The sequence below is a fragment of the Ciona robusta genome, chromosome 13, assembly GCF_009617815.1.
Source record: "Ciona robusta chromosome 13, ASM961781v2".
NCBI classification, from domain to species: Eukaryota; Metazoa; Chordata; class Ascidiacea; order Phlebobranchia; family Cionidae; genus Ciona; species Ciona robusta.
This window is the reverse complement of record NC_143247.1, coordinates 661,042-678,004: the sequence shown is the minus strand read 5'-3', so window position 1 is coordinate 678,004 and position 16,963 is coordinate 661,042. Positions and strand designations below refer to the sequence as shown.

General features: G+C 38.7%; 2 protein-coding genes and 1 non-coding gene across 3 annotated transcripts in view; 2 read left to right on the top strand and 1 right to left on the bottom strand.

The window, feature by feature from the left end:
- The window catches only part of LOC149725595 (uncharacterized), a 32,128-nt gene extending 27,612 nt beyond the window's left edge, over positions 1–4,516 (top strand). The window contains exons 26-33 of the mRNA XM_089891273.1: positions 117–212; positions 700–822; positions 1,517–1,704; positions 2,072–2,226; positions 2,703–2,876; positions 3,039–3,119; positions 3,440–3,540; positions 3,947–4,516. Of these exons, the coding sequence (XP_089747399.1) occupies positions 117–212; positions 700–822; positions 1,517–1,704; positions 2,072–2,226; positions 2,703–2,876; positions 3,039–3,119; positions 3,440–3,540; positions 3,947–4,343 (1,315 nt within the window). The 3' untranslated portion in view covers positions 4,344–4,516. The remainder of the gene's footprint in view (positions 1–116; positions 213–699; positions 823–1,516; positions 1,705–2,071; positions 2,227–2,702; positions 2,877–3,038; positions 3,120–3,439; positions 3,541–3,946) is intronic.
- LOC149725593 (anthrax toxin receptor 2-like) lies at positions 4,511–15,241 on the bottom strand. The gene is made up of 13 exons (XM_089891288.1): positions 15,082–15,241; positions 13,902–14,060; positions 13,265–13,451; positions 12,598–12,708; positions 12,188–12,287; positions 11,651–11,749; positions 11,225–11,379; positions 10,744–10,839; positions 10,196–10,255; positions 7,385–7,480; positions 6,380–6,538; positions 5,092–5,160; positions 4,511–5,018 (listed from the first exon to the last, which is right to left on the bottom strand). Exons 1-13 carry the CDS (start codon positions 15,216–15,218, stop codon positions 4,932–4,934), a joined length of 1,515 nt encoding a protein of 504 aa, XP_089747414.1. The 5' UTR covers positions 15,219–15,241; the 3' UTR covers positions 4,511–4,931.
- Trnar-ccu (transfer RNA arginine (anticodon CCU)) lies at positions 9,832–9,904 on the top strand. The gene has a single exon. It is a non-coding gene; the product is annotated as a tRNA-Arg (tRNA).
- Positions 15,242–16,963: the final 1,722 nt, after the last annotated feature.

Sequence of the window (16,963 nt, the reverse complement as noted above, 5' to 3'; positions counted from 1 at the left end):
AAACAATTTATTTTTAAATATTTAATGTATTTTTTAAGCATGTCGTTATAAATATGTTCATATTATATTTATTGTTGAACAATTGATGTTTAATTTGAGTTCATGATATTTTGCAGTTGGTTCCGTCGTAAAGTGTTGGAGAAAATATTGTTGGATAAAATAAAGTCGGTTGTGAGGTTACAATCGTGGTGGAGGGCTGTTGCACGTAGAAGGTCGGTGGTTGGTTTTTGTGGAGTTTTATTATTAGTCTTTTTAATGATGTTTACACACCAAAATTATTATTAGTTTTATTTACACGTTTGTGTCTATGATACATTGGTTAGAGTTCTTGTGTCTAGACCAGAGGTAATGGGTTCAAGGCTCGATGGTGCTACCATTTGGCCAAATGTGTTGTTGGAAAATATACTTGGAAAATATACTTAACCGCAATTGCTTCAACCCAGTGGTCACTAATGGGTTGTCCAAATTATCAGCCATACATAAAAACCATTACCCACAAAGTATACGTGGTAACTTGTAAGTGGGCACGAGGTGTATGAAACAGAACATTCGTTTCTCCACCATGCGAGAATAAATAAGTTACATTTATTCATTCTCTTATACATGTAAGTGGGCTAGATGTTGGGCTAAAAAATGTCCTCACCAATATATAATACGGGACAATAAGCATGAGGTGTATAACTATCATCCATCGCCCAGATTACTACGAAGAAAGATCGATTCAACGTTAACCATTCAACGTTACGCTCGTGGTTGGTTAGCTCGGAAGTTAGCTAAGCGTAAACTGTGGGCGATCATGCGGATACAAGCATTTGCGAGGGGGTATGTTGTTTCTATGTTTGCGAGGGAGTATGTTGTTTCTATGTTTGCGAGGGGGTATGTTGTTTCTATGTTTGCGAGGGGGTATGTTGTTTCTATGTTTGCGAGGGGGTATGTTGTTTCTATGTTTGCGAGGGGGTATGTTGTTTCTATGTTTGCAAGGGGGTATGTTGTTTCTATGTTTGTGAGGGGGTATGTTGTTTCTATGTTCGTGAGGGGGTATGTTGTTTCTATGTTTGCGAGGGGGTATGTTGTTTCTATGTTTGCGAGGGGGTATGTTGTTTCTATGTTTGCGAGGGGGTATGTTGTTTCTATGTTTGCGAGGGGGTATGTTGTTTCTATGTTTGCGAGGGGGTATGTCGTATGTTGTTTCTATGTTTTGCTTTAACAACAAATAATGAAACTATATAAACTTTGTAAATGTTGTCGTATACGTTAGATATATGGTATACACTTATAGTAGGGTGGGGTAAGTTGGGACATCTATTCATTCTATTTTCTTATCCCATTTGGTAGTAAACTAAGAAAATTCAAAGAATTATTAAACCGTATCCTCACGACTCCCATAGACCGTTGTTAATTATTTAAAACACGATCAGAATATTTGGATATTATGTGCTAAAGTTGTCCCGTTTTACCCCACTCTACCATCATAAATTAAATGATAAAAATAACAATTTATATTAAACAAACAAAGGATTCACTCCCGACGACTCTCGATCGCAAAATACCCTGCTTATCGTCGCCACCTAGTGAAGGAAGCGAGCAAGAAAGCAGAGTCAAATCCGGAGTTAACGATCCACCACCAAACCACAGTGGCGCTAGAGATCTTGTTTAATTCAAACATTACGTTCGAACAATTGCTTAAAACGCTCGTGTCGCTCGGTGAGTCTGCTTGTTTAATTTAAGTTTAAAATTAATTAGTTTTGTTTTAATTTTTTTTTTGTATATATTTGTCATATTTTATAAATAACCTTAAAATTACAACGGGGTGGTTTTGTATTCTTTAGGAGAGTTACAATGTGATCATGCAATTTTTATGTAATTTTATTTTTTATAATAAATATACTGTATAATATATGTTTATGTTTAACTTTAATTTTTTTTAAATAATTTTTTTATTTTATTCTTACTGTGGGGGTTTCCCTACAAAGTTTTCAATTTTTTTTATTTTTGTCTAAAATATTTTTTTATTTTTTATTATTAAACAATCACCCATTATGACATCATAATGAAACCATTGTCACCACAGAGCGATTGTCGTCATTGTTGGGTGTTTGTTGCGCAAGAATCGTCAACGCAGGCGGACATTTTGTATTGATTCGGATCATGACTTTATGCAGGCGAGACATACATAGTTACAACACCATCCAACAATGTATTAAAATTTTCACTAATCTTGCTAAGGTATGTACTTGTTGTTTCATTATGTCATTTATGATTCAGTTGATTTAATTTTATTAGGGTTACTTTAGTGTAGAAAAGGGGTCATTTCTAATTTGTGGTTTATATTTTGTTTAATTGATTTTTTGCTCCATGTGGATTAATTTAAATTAAAATTTGTTCTTCATTTCATAATGTGATATTTTTGTGCTGGTATTATTCCGTCTTATGTTTTAGCCCCTACATTTGAATTTACTCTGCTGTTAGGTGTTTATAAATAACCCCGCTCTTTTTAAAACACTTAAAAAATAGTAATTTTAAAATTTTATTTATTATTTTCTGGCTGCCCATACATTATATATATATATATAAGATGAACGTAATTATTTTTATAAATATATATAAATATTATTATTATTTATTTGAAACCCCTTTTTTTTACTGGTTGCCCCACTTCCTACCCCCCTAGACTTTGTTAATCTTAATCCGCCCCCCTACAGTGCCCTGAAACATCAGACGAAACATTCTCTGCGATATCGTCACGCATCGATGATTTCATAGACATCTTATCAAAGTTCCAGGATCGAGGGGGACGAGATAAAGGACCAAGGGTGGTGTTCGTGGCGGCTTGCCAACTTTTGTTGCTGTTTGCTGCGAACACTGACAAAGCCAAGGTAAAGTTTGTAAAACATATTAATTATAAAAAAGATACAAAAAAACAGTTTTTAAAAGCTATAAAAAAAATACAAAATTGTAAAAAAAGTGATTAAAAGCTGTGACAAAATTATTAGAAGATAAAAAATATAAAACAATAATGATATTAACAATTCCCCCAGACATCCATGCTTAGCAGCAAACAAGGTTTCAAACGTTTGGTTTCGATTCAAAACGAAGTGGAAAGAAGAACAAAAACTCAGGTTTGTTATGTTTGTTATTTAGTGTGTGAACGAGATTTTAGTGGACCGTGACCTCCCATACAACGAGACATAATTAGGGTTTGCTGTTAAATGTCTTGATCAAGTATATATATGCCCACATTGGTGGCAGCATCAAGCCTTGAACCCGCAACCTTTAGGCTGCAGACGGGCATACTAATCCTTCACAGCGCTTGCCAGATAAAGTAATATCTATTCTAAAAAAATATTTTTTTCAAAAAATGATTAGGTTTTATTTTTTAATTTTCTTATTCTTGAAAATGATTCCAAACCCAACCCCCCATACATAACATACACAACAGAGCGAAGCGTTCAAACGACAACGAACGAGCGGTCGTGATCCCGTCGGTTATCTTGCAACTTCATCGACTTTAGATGGAAGTATTTTCTCCAGGACGACTCGGTGACATGTTTATTATCATTTATTGGACTTTTTTTAATAAAAATATATTTAATTTTTTTATTATTCCATAGTGCTGTGGGGTAAGATGGTTACTATAAGCACATAATATTACTCAGGGCTGTGAGGATACGGTTTAACTTTGTAAAAATTCTTTGTTTACCACCAAATGTGACAATGAAAGTGAATGAAAGAATGTCCCATCTTGCCTCAACCTGCTGAACCATCTTACCCGAACTTAATATAAAACTCGGCCTTATATTTATCGGCAAAATTAGTTTAATTTTTAGGTAGCAACAAAATTTATAATGAAGTGAAATCAGTTTTACATTAAGTTGCAACAACATTCAAATATATTTTTAATTTTTTTAATTTAATACATCTAAATAAAAAAATCAATATATTTCAGTGAGGTTAGTTTCTTGCAAGGGTTGGAGGGTTTAACGAGCGGGGTTACGTCGACGCCCACTAAGAAGCCACGCCCACAAGGGGTGAAGAAACCCCCCAAACAAACGGGAATTCTCCCCAAAATGAAACCACCAATCAAAACCACGACTTCTTCGAGACTAAAATTAAAAGCCACCTCTGGTCCAATCAAAACGCAGCAAACTGCCGTGAAAAACCAGGCTGCTACGAGGCTAAAACCTCAACCAATCCGAGCACAGCGTGCTCCAACCGACCAATCAGCATCAAGCGTTGCGAAACCGAAAACACGGAAAAGAAAAAATTCCGTTGAAGAAAATCCAGTTTTGTTGCCGTTGCAACAAATTAAAAAACTTGTGTTTCTGCTCGGAGATAATTTGTGAGACGATATACTGTCTGTTGTTTAGCTGCCCTGGTATACTGTTTGATGTTTAGCTGCCCTGGTATACTCTTTGATGCTTATTGGCGGATACAACCCTAACACTGCTTCAGTAATTATTGTTAGTTGTTGTTGCTTGTAAATAATCTGCAATAAAAACAATCAACAAAATATGAATATCTTTGTGTTTATTTTGTGAAGTTGTGGTAAAAGTTGAAGCGATAATTTACATTTACAACGTAAAGTTTAAGAAACTTCTTGGCATTCATTTCTTTGCCCTGCTATGCGAGGATAAACGAGTTATTTATCAATATTTCTTTAACCCAGTGGTGTATTCAGGAGGCGTCAAGGGTTCTGCTCTTCCCCATTCTTGTAAAACAAAAAAGACATGAAACAACTTCATTCTGGTTTTCGTGGTTTTAGTAAATTTTATTAAAATAAACTTAACAGTAATTGCTTCAACCCAGTGGTCATTGTCAATTTGACTTGTGGGCCGCAACATGTTGGGCCATGTGTGTCCAACGTGCATAATGTGCTGCACCAAGTATTATTTTACAACAATTGTTATTGTTATATAACAAACAATCCATTGTCACTCTCTTGTGTCGTAATAACCGGGTGTTTGTGATGTCATATCCTCATTCTTCCCACCCAATTTTCGAACCAAAACACAATTTCCCTGAAAATAATTTTCTTTATTTACCACAATTATGACATCACACATATTATTATGACATCACAGATGTACTTACGACGTCATTAGCGCCGGGTCGCTTGAGTGACAATCGGTGAAACAGCGCGACAATGGGTGTGAACAATACCTGTTGATGACGTCATATTTATAACAGCCAGTGTGCATGAAGGGAAATTTCATTGCCCCATCATGCAAGGATAAATAAGTTACATACGTGGCAACTCGTAAGCAGGCACGAGGTGTATGAAACAGAACACCCGTGTTATAACGACTGTTGTTGCCCCGCCATGCGAGGATAAATAAGTTACATACGTGGCAACTCGTAAGCAGGCACGAGGTGTATGAAACAGAACACCCGTGTTATAACGACTGTCGTTGCCCCGCCATGCGAGGATAAATAAGTTACATACGTGGCAACTCGTAAGCAGGCACGAGGTGTATGAAACAGAACACCCGTGTTATAACGACTGTTGTTGCCCCGCCATGCGAGGATAAATAAGTTACATACGTGGTAACTCGTAAGCAGGCACGAGGTGTATGAAACAGAACACCCGTGTTATAACGACTGTTGTTGCCCCGCCATGCGAGGATAAATAAGTTACATACGTGGCAACTCGTAAGCAGGCACGAGGTGTATGAAACAGAACACCCGTGTTATAACGACTGTCGTTGCCCCGCCATGCGAGGATAAATAAGTTACATACGTGGCAACTCGTAAGCAGGCACGAGGTGTATGAAACAGAACACCCGTGTTATAACGACTGTTGTTGCCCCGCCATGCGAGGATAAATAAGTTACATACGTGGTAACTCGTAAGCAGGCACGAGGTGTATGAAACAGAACACCCGTGTTATAACGACTGTTGTTGCCCCGCCATGCGAGGATAAATAAGTTACATACGTGGCAACTCGTAAGCAGGCACGAGGTGTATGAAACAGAACACCCGTGTTATAACGACTGTCGTTGCCCCGCCATGCGAGGATAAATAAGTTACATACGTGGTGACTCGTAAGCAGGCACGAGGTGTATGAAACAGAACATCCGTGTTATAACGACTGCCGTTGCCCCGCCATGCGAGGATAAATAAGTTACATACGTGGCAACTTGTTAGCGGGCACGAGGTGTGTGGAACAGAACACCCGTGTTATAACGACTATCGTTACCCCGCCATGCGAGGATAAATAAGTTACATACGTGGTACCTGGTAAGCGGGCATGAGGTATATGAAACAGAACACCCGTGTTATAACGACTATCGTTACCCCGCCATGCGAGGATAAATAAGTTACATACGTGGTAACTTGTAAGCATTATGCGAGGATATATTTAATTCAAACATGATCTCACATGGCAGCAACATTGTTGTGGTTTATGTTGAGCTTGCTTGACAGGCGCAGGAGGTCGTTCAACAAGCACTTCTCGCTCAACGAATCCAACTTCTTGAGCGTCCTTGGCCCGTTCAAGATGCATCGCCCCTTCAGTGCACCCCTTGTCTCCCCATTGTACCTGTGGAATGGTGTCTTTATATTTATGAAGTAGTTACTTAATATTTCCAGTATATGGGACGATGGGGGAAGATGGGACACCTTTAGGACATAATATCCAAGTATCCTGATCGTGTTTTAAACAATTGACAACAGTCTATAGGAGTCGTGAGGAAAAAGTTTTATAATTTTTTAAAAGTTCTTTGTTTACTACCAAATGGGACAGAATTAAAAAAAAAACAGAATGAAAAAGTGTCCTATCTTTCCCCACCCTACTATATAATACTATGGGGTAAGATGGGCCGTGTTTTCATTTTTTTGTCTTATTCAGTAGTAACATATATAAAACAGCACCCCAGTGGGTCTAAACAAGTGTTGAAGTGTTGTTCTATTGTTATAAACACAACTATTTGGAAATGTGCCACATTATGTGTTAACGATATCCATCTTACCCCACAGTAATATAGTATTAACATGCTGTTGTTTTGTGACTGCAGATTTGCATTGTTGAATTTCTAGTTGGTGTGTGCTAATACAATAACTGCACATATTGTTCATGGAGGAAAAATTAACACCCCCTTGCAGGTGTCAAGGAATTCAAGTTTACATCAAATACAGATATCTGTAAACCTCAACTCAACTATATCAATTCAGTAAAATATGGACAAAAAAGAAACAAAACACGTGAAACAAAACAAGATAAATTTTGGGCAAAACATGAAACGAACACAACACAGTTTAAATTCATTTGAAATTTACCTTCATAGAAGAATATGACTAAAAATTGGGCAAAACATAAAAAAAGCATTGAAAAAATATGGAACGGACAAGAAATGTTCAAGACATCATACATTCACAAAGTTTGTACCTTCATTGGATGAACCCCTCCTGCCCCTCTACCTCCATAATATGAAGCGTCCACTGTCGGCCATTGTTGGGTTTCCAACACTTGTTGTTGTTGAAGCTGCAATTTACATGGATTAGTATTGTGGTGGTCAACTAAGTCAAATATAATGAAGGAAAAGTTACAAAGTTACATACGTCTACGTGGTAATGAGGTGTAGGAAACAGAAACTTGTGTTATAACGACTGTCGTTGCCCCGCCATGCGAGGATAAATAAGTTACATACGTGGTAACTCGTAAGCTGGCACGAGGTTTATGAAAGAGAACACCCGTGTTATAACGACTGTCGTTGCCCCGCCATGCGAGGTTAAATAAGTTACATACGTGGTAACTCGTAAGCTGCCACGAGGTTTATGAAAGAGAACATCCGTGTTATAATGACTGTCGTTGCGCCGCCATTTATGAAAGAGAACACCCGTGTTATAACGACTGTCGTTGCCCCGCCATGCGAGGATAAATAAGTTACATACGTGGTAACTCGTAAGCGTGCACGAGGTTTATGAAACAGAACACCCGTGTTATAACGACTGTCGTTGCCCCGCCATGCGAGGATAAATAAGTTACATACGTGGTAACTCGTAAGCTGGCACGAGGTTTATGAAAGAGAACACCCGTGTTATAATGACTGTCGTTGCGCCGCCATTTATGAAAGAGAACACCCGTGTTATAACGACTGTCGTTGCCCCGCCATGCGAGGATAAATAAGTTACATACGTGGTAACTCGTAAGCGTGCACGAGGTTTATGAAACAGAACACCCGTTTTATAACGACTGTCGTTGCCCCGCCATGCGAGGATAAATAAGTTACATACGTGGTAACTCGTAAGCGTGTCAGAGGTTTATGAAACAGGACACCCGTGTTATAACGACTGTCGTTGCCCGCCATGCGAGGATAAATAAGTTACATACGTGGTAACTCGTAAGCGTGCACGAGGTATATGAAACAGAACACCCGTGTTATAACGACTGTCGTTGCCCCGCCATGCGAGGATAAATAAGTTACATACGTGGTAACTTGTAAGCGTGCACGAGGTATATGAAACAGGACACTCGTGTTATAACGACTGTCGTTGCCCGCCATGCGAGGATAAATAAGTTACATACGTGGTAACTCGTAAGCTGGCACGAGGTTTATGAAAGAGAACACTCGTGTTATAACGACTGTCGTTGCGCCGCCATTTATGAAAGAGAACACCCGTGTTATAACGACTGTCGTTGCCCCGCCATGCGAGGATAAATAAGTTACATACGTGGTAACTCGTAAGCGTGCACGAGGTTTATGAAACAGAACACCCGTGTTATAACGCCTGTCGTTGCCCCGCCATTTGAGGATAAATAAGTTACATACGTGGTAACTTGTAAGCGGGCACGAGGTGTATGAAACAGAACACCCGTGTTATAACGACTGTCATTGCCCTGCCATGTGAGGATAAATAAGTTACATACGTGGTAACTCGTAAGCGGGCACGAGGTTTATGAAACAGAACACCCGTGTTATAACGCCTGTCGTTGCCCGCCATGCAAGGATAAATAAGTTACATACGTGGTAACTTGTAAGCGGGCACGAGGTTTATGAAACAGAACACCCGTGTTATAACGCTTGTCGTTGCCCCGCCATGTGTGGATAAATAAGTTACATACGTGGTAACTTGTAAGCGGGCACGAGGTTTATGAAACAGAACACCCGTGTTATAACGCCTGTCGTTGCCCGCCATGCAAGGATAAATAAGTTACATACATGGTAACTCGTAAGCGGGCACGAGGTTTATGAAACAGAACACCCGTGTTATAACGACTGTCGTTGCCCCGCCATGCAAGGATAAATAAGTTACATACGTGGTAACTTGTAAGCGGGCACGAGGTGTTTGGAACAGAACACCCGTGTTATAACGACTGTCATTGCCCCGCCATGCAAGGATAAATAAGTTACATACGTGGTAACTTGTAAGCGGGCACGAGGTTTATGAAACAGAACAACCGTGTTATAACGACTGTCGTTGTCCGGACATGCAAGGATAAATAAGTTACATACATGGTAACTCGTAAGCGGGCACGAGGTTTATGAAACAGAACACCCGTGTTATAACGCCTGTCGTTGCCCGCCATGCAAGGATAAATAAGTTACATACGTGGTAACTTGTAAGCGGGCACGAGGTGTTTGGAACAGAACACCCGTGTTATAACGACTGTCGTTGGCCCGTCATGCAAGTATAAATAAGTTACATACGTGGTAACTTGTAAGCGGGCACGAGGTGTTTGGAACAGAACACCCGTGTTATAACGACTGTCGTTGCCCGTCATGCGAGGTTAAATAAGTTACATACTTTGAAATACCTATACACCCCATTAGACTGCGAGGTTTAAGTTGTAAAGTCGTCAGAAAGTGATTCAACATTCAACTTCAAACGTGAGCCTCGGTGGCCTAATGGATAAGGCATTGGCCTCCTAAGCCAAGGATTGTGGGTTCGAGTCCCACCCGAGGTGATTACAGTTTACAATACACGTGTTGGGGGTAGTTACACTAAGTATACTATTGTAAACTGGCGGAAAACAGGTTATGCACTTCGGACCAGTATTTTAAGTAGTTCACTTTGTGAAGACAAAAGTTTCATTCGTTTATTCACGCACCGATTGATTGGATATCAAGAATTATGAATCAAACAGTTGATTGTTTATTGCCTCATTGTATCGTGTGTGAGAGAACAATAAACAAATATGATGTCATAATCACAAGACCAACGTACCAGTCGGCCCGGTGATTGAGAAATTACTCACCGCCGCTGGAGGGCGTGGTGGAGCTCTGTTAGGGCGGGGAGGTTTCTTTTTCTCTTCGACCTAAGATTTGTAAAGTTGGTTGGAATAATACGATGTGTTTAGTATTGAATAAATAATAATCAAAAACTCCTGTTTATCGGAATAGGATAATGGATCACTGGGCAAGGGCAACAATGGTAGCAACGTCGAGCTTTGAACCCGTAAGTGTGGGCTATAGGCAGGCGCAGTAATCACTTTGTCATAACTACAAAGTGGTTCCTAAACCCACAAAACAGCAATGTTTATCTTGATAAGAAGTTCATGGATTCCTATGTTTATTTATAATATAACAGTGCGGGGTAAGATGGGATAAGCACATAATATCCCATATTTCCTAAACGTGTTTATAAAAAATAACGCTTATTTAGAGTTGTGAGGATACGGTTGTATAATTTGGTATATTTGTTTGCATACTACCAAAACTTACGAAAGGGGTAAGAGTTGTCCCATTTTGCCCCACTATGTGTAAAATATATTATAAAATAAACAAGAGAAACATAGATAATCACCACAACGCAGCAAATTGCTTTCCAAAACCACCACACCAAGCTAAGAGCAAGTAAAGCAAGGAACAGTGCTGCCCAAACTACTCCGGGTGAACTTTCCTGTGAAATAAATATTTGTGAATGGCAACACTTGGTATTTTAAGTTTTAACTTACTCCAAGAAGTAAATTTATCGGCGATTTTTTTTTCTAAATGGTTTTCGAATTAGACAACTTATTATTAAGCTATGGTTAGCAGCAACCAATATCTAACAATTAAGAAAAAGCCCAACGATTTTGATACGTTCAAGCATAAAACACTATCACAACTAAAACAATTAAAATAAAGTGTATAATAACAAATTCATCTTTATCTTTGATTCCACACCATTTCATTATGGGCGCCAAGACACAGGGTACCAAAACACCGTGTTAGAACGTGAGTGTCAGAACAATACCTCGCTAAATGAAGGAATTTATTCAAGTAAGATAAATATTTCAACTTACACAAACTCCCGTCGTAATAGTAACATTGCTCGACACGAAGCTGACGCCGTCGTTCAACGTCACTTGTAGCACTACGACGTCACCAGGACGTAATGCAACGCGTTGTGGTGACGGACAAGTTAGGAGGGTGGGGGAGAATGAAGTGGGAGTCACCACTGTGGGGCACAGAGGAGATATTGTTAGCTTATGCTCATTGTCGAGTTATAACATGGCTGTCTTGCACACACGGTGAATATTATATTAAAATATTTTATATTAAGTGCACAAAGTTACAAGTCGTTCTATAGTAGAGTGGGGGTAAGGCGGGACACCTCTAGCACATAATATCTAAATATTCTGATCGTGTTTTAAACAACTAACAACGGAAAAATAGAATAAAAGGTGTCCCATCTTTCCCCATCTTTCCCCATCACACAAGACACTCACGTAAACTTGTTGTTTTGTTAAACCAGAAGTTACATTTCACGTGAGCTGAGTCACCGCTTTTGTTGAACCCTCTACCAGATACTGAAACTTCGAAGCTTGCTGTAAATAAAATATGGATTAAGGTGGCTGTACACAGTATCCGTGCGAATTCGCTTGCGAAGAAGTATACAAACCCATTACCGAGTTCCGCATGCGGCAGCGAAACCCGGACAAAACAGACAAAACGGACGAATTCCGAATACTGTGTACAGCCACCTTTATTTATGATTGCCACTCCCATGCCCACAGTCGAGTTGCTGAAACTATTGCAGTGTGTGGATAAGCAGACATGACTTTTGGTTGGTTTAGTCATTTATATCCTCGTGGGTGGGAACTTGAGTGACTTATCCATGGTTGCCACTCCTATGCCCACAGTCGAGTTGCTGAAGCTATTGCAGTGTGTGGATAAGCAGACATTACTTTTGGTTGGTTTGGTCATTTATATCCTCATGGGTGGGAACTTGAGTGACTTATCCAAACTAACACAGCATTACTTACAGTTAGCGCATATTATCTCTGGTTCCACGGACGATATCTCAACACACGAACCATCAATGACGTGTTTTACGATTCTATTCAAACCGTCGAAACTTGCGGCCTGGAAATATAATGATATCAACTGCTTGTATACCAGGTTGAACGCTGCCACCACTATGGGCGTATTTGTCCTTTGGTTATAATCACTTAAACCGAAAAGTTGCCCAAATTGCCAGCCTAAAAAGCCGTATATTGCTCCTAAGATTTTGTAAGGTTGAGGTTTTTAGTGAAGCACACCTAAGAGCTGGAGTCTATTTCTTCAGCACCATGGCTATCGCTATCATAGGTTCATCATCTTTCCGAATAAATATAAAACCATCCATCTCATCTGCCACCATCTGAATTACAAACAACAACAAGAGAGCAATCACCTTAAACACGAGATCTTTGGACCCGCCAACAATCTCTATGAGTTGACTTGGATTAAAATCTCCAACTCCAACTGCAAGCACAGTTCCACCCAACGTACGCGCTGTGTTTGCCTGAAAATGAACCACGATGAACGATCTTAACCCGTTCGGAACAAAATAATTAATTTCGGACGTTTTCGGATTTATAACTTGTCTCGTTCATCTTAATGTATCGTGGGTTGGTGTTACGTAAATATGATCTATTATAAAATTATTTATTTATTCGAATACAATAGCGAAGTTAATATAGTAGGGTGGAAAAGATGGGACCCATTTTTGTAGTAGTAAACATTGTTAAGTCGCATCCCCACGACTCTCATTTTGTTAATTTGTTAATTGGTCGTGTTGTTAATTGACCGTTGTTAATTGATCGTGTTTTAAACAATTAACAATGGTGTATAGGAGTCGTGAGGATATAATTGTTTAATTCGTGGAATGTTCTTTGTTTACTACCAAATAGAATAATCATGTGTCCCATCTTCCCCACCCTACTATATATTTCATCGTTGAAATAATTTGTTAAGAAGTTAAAATCTAGTTTTTAATTTTTATAACTTATCCTAAAATAAAATTATGACATAACTAAACGCTACTTATGACGCAACAATATACTTATGACGTAACAAACCTCTTTCACGGAGAGTATCTGAGTGGATCGATCTAGAACCCCATCCGTGAGTATTATGACGACACTAGCGCGCTTCTGGCTCATTCTTTTCATCTGTGACGTCACTTCCAGCATCCCAAGCCCGAGTAATGTCCTCCCATCGGGAATCGAACTTCGTAACTCATCAAGTTTCTCAACAACGATCGTTCTAATGGAATAATACGGATTAAAATAAAGTGTGAAAAAAATAAAGCTAAATTTGCAAAGCGAGAAACGAAAAGAAAAATTTTAATGCATTAGTGCTGGTTATAAGTGTTAGGGGTCAGCGGCAGAACCTATAGCAGCTGACGTCATATTACGGATTAAAATGGGGAGAAAGTAGAAAATTATCGCAATTTCCTTAACATTGTTTAGTCTGGGTGGTAAAATACCGTAATATTATGGCATTTCTTTCTTATTCATATATAGAACCCAAGCAATAGATATCATATTATTCAGAGAATTAATGTTCGTTTTCAACTGTAAGCGTGTTTTAACAACTGTTGTTTTGTCGCTATATCCTGTCTTGTCGTTTAAAATATTTCTAAATCTTCGCTATCGTAATCGAGGAGACAAATAAAGTTATTATTATTATGTTATAATCAAAGTATCATCACACCTGTCATTAGTAAGGGGCATTACAAGGTGGGCCTTATGGTTGAATGTTATGAAGGAGATGCGTAACAAGGGGCTCGTGAACTTGTCAACCAATTGTTTCACGAACGACACAGTTTCTTCACGGAAGTGGTTACGACCATGACGTAACAGGCTGGAAGATCTGTGGAAAATATGCATACCTCATGCTCACTGTCGAGTTATAACATGGGTGTCTTCTTATGCACCAGACACACATGGTGTATTCATACACCTCATGCTCACTGTCGAGTTATAACATGGTTGTCTTCTTACACACCAGACACACATGGTGTATTCATATACCTCATGCTCACTGTCAAGTTATAACATGAATGTCTTCTTATACACCAGACACACATAATGTATTCATACACCTCATGCTCACTGTCAAGTTATAACATGGTTGTCTTCTTATACATCAGACACACATGGTGTATTCATAAACCTCATGCTCACTGTCGAGTTATAACATGGATGTCTTCTTATACACCAGACACACATGGTGTATTCATACACCTCATGCTCACTGTCGAGTTATAACATGGGTGTCTTCTTATACACCAGACACACATGGTGTATTCATACACCTCATGCTCACTGTCGAGTTATAACATGGTTGTCTTCTTATACACCAGACACACATGGTGTATTCATACACCTCATGCTCACTGTCGAGTTATAACATGGTTGTCTTCTTATACACCAGACACACATGGTGTATTCATACACCTCATGCTTACTGTCGAGTTATAACATGGTTGTCTTCTTATACACCAGACACACATGGTGTATTCATACACCTCATGCTAACTGTCGAGTTATAACATGGGTGTCTTCTTATACACCAGACACACATGGTGTATTCATACACCTCATGCTCACTGTCGCGTTATAACATGGGTGTCTTCTTATACACCAGACACACATGGTGTATTCATACACCTCATGCTCACTGTCGAGTTATAACATGGTTGTCTTCTTATACACCAGACACACATGGTGTATTCATACACCTCATGCTCGCTGTCGAGTTATAACATGGTTGTCTTCTTATACACCAGACACACATGGTGTATTCATACACCTGATGCTCGCTGTCGAGTTATAACATGGTTGTCTTCTTATACACCAGACACACATGGTACAACAATAATAACACTTACAGATCAAGAACAAAATAAACGTCGAACGCTCCGTTGCAACTCGATGGTTCTGTTATTTGTTCGCAGAATACAGGAAGACAACAAGAGAAAAACAACAACACACTAAACAAACGCATAATGTTCTGCAAAACAAACATATTTCGATTTATTATGAAACAACCGAAAAATCTTGAACGAACCCTAAACGAAACGGTGGTTTTAGTTGCTATAAATCGTAAACAAATTCATTTAGAATCAAACGGAAAATAAATGTAGACCAATCTCTGTAAAATCTTAGATACGCCAGACGAAACGTTGAATCAAACTGTTTAATTTGATACCAGAAGAGCGGTTATAAAATTACACAACGTCTGGTACAGCAGCGTAAGAATACATCCCACCGCTACAAGTCACCAGACTGGACCTTGAACCTGCTACCCCATTATTTAAGCAAACAATTGCACCGTCATATTACCCCCAATATGACCGGATAATCAAAAGTTGAATCACTTGAGGTGTGAACTGAGTCATTTAATAAGTAGCCACCCGCCTTTATAACCATTCGCTTTGTTATGCTTCGGTTGCGGGGTAATACGACTTAACTCAACATTACATACACGTTATTATTTATCTCTTTGGTGATAAAAGCGAAGATCAGTTATCACAACAACAAAGATTAGGAAATTTGCAACAAAAGTTGTTATACACACGCTGCAGGAAAAACTACTTGGATTAACGAATAAAAAAATGGCCCCCAACCTACTTAATTGATATAGTGCCGTGCGTTTTATAGAATAACATGGTGAACATAACCTTGCAATATGTTAGGTTTAACAGCCTCGCTTTTATTTGAAACTATTACTTGAGTGGTTTTCACCCATAGCGTGTTTTAACAACTGTCGTTTTGCTGCTAATTTCCTTCTCTTCGTTGTTTTAATTATTTGATCTTCGCTTTCGTATTCGAAGGGATATTTACAAATATACCTAACTCGTACTTCTTAAAATTATAACAAAAAACTTTTAAAAAATCTCGACTGTTATGAATTAACATTCATCCATTACTACGTCACAAAACGACATTGTTACGTACAGCCAGACTCAGAACAATGAAACAATGGATTAAGGAAATGCAAATAAAGGTTCATTGTTTAATTGTTCCGGTGCCTAGCGCGGTTGCAGCTGACGACAATAACACTGTATGACGTCATAATGCAAGTGATTCATGAAAACTTGGGTTCAAGAAATTCATGCAAGGTATTAGTTTGTAGTTACCGGGTACAAGTCCCTGCAATGGCTCTACTGAAACTATCGACACGTGTCTTTCGGCAAGACATTTTACGTACATTGCTCTAACTCAGTAGAATCAAGGGGATTGCCCAAACTAACAGTCGTATCTCTCCACAACTAACTACACACTAAAATAACCATCGATGAGCATGTAGTACCACGATATACATATATATAATAAAACGTGGTTGTATCAGTACGGCCATATTTAAATCAAAAAGACGGTTAGATCAAAACAAAAACTAACAGCCGAAGTATAATAAGCTAACACCGAAATAAACTGAATAGACAAACGCAAGGCCAGATGAAACACAAAAAAAACAAGCAAATACAAACCGAGAGCGTTTATAATATTACGCTGTAGTTGAAATGCATTCCGCGACAAAAGACGTGTTTTAAAAAGAAATATTTTTCCTATTGTAATCGAAATGTCAATTTATCGAGTTCAAATATTGGCCAGTATAGAATTGTGAGGTAAAGTTACACTTAATTAAGACAAAATATCCGATATATTTCCTAATCACGTTTTAACAATCGTGACCGCTCCATTTCACTTGGTGTCAATGTACGGTAATATATATAATTCTATAAACATGGTTTGTCTTAATAGAACGGT

Bases quoted from the DNA above. Each gene is read 5' to 3' on its own strand.
- LOC149725593 (XM_089891288.1), bottom strand. From the start codon at position 15,218: ATGTTTGTTTTGCAGAACATTATGCGTTTGTTTAGTGTGTTGTTGTTT. The intron at 12,288-12,597 runs GTGATTGCTCTC...TTATATTTCCAG, and splicing joins CCAAAGATCTCGTGTTTAAG to GCCGCAAGTTTCGACGGTTT. The intron at 5,019-5,091 runs GTAAGTACATCT...AATTATTTTCAG, and splicing joins GACCCGGCGCTAATGACGTC to GGAAATTGTGTTTTGGTTCG.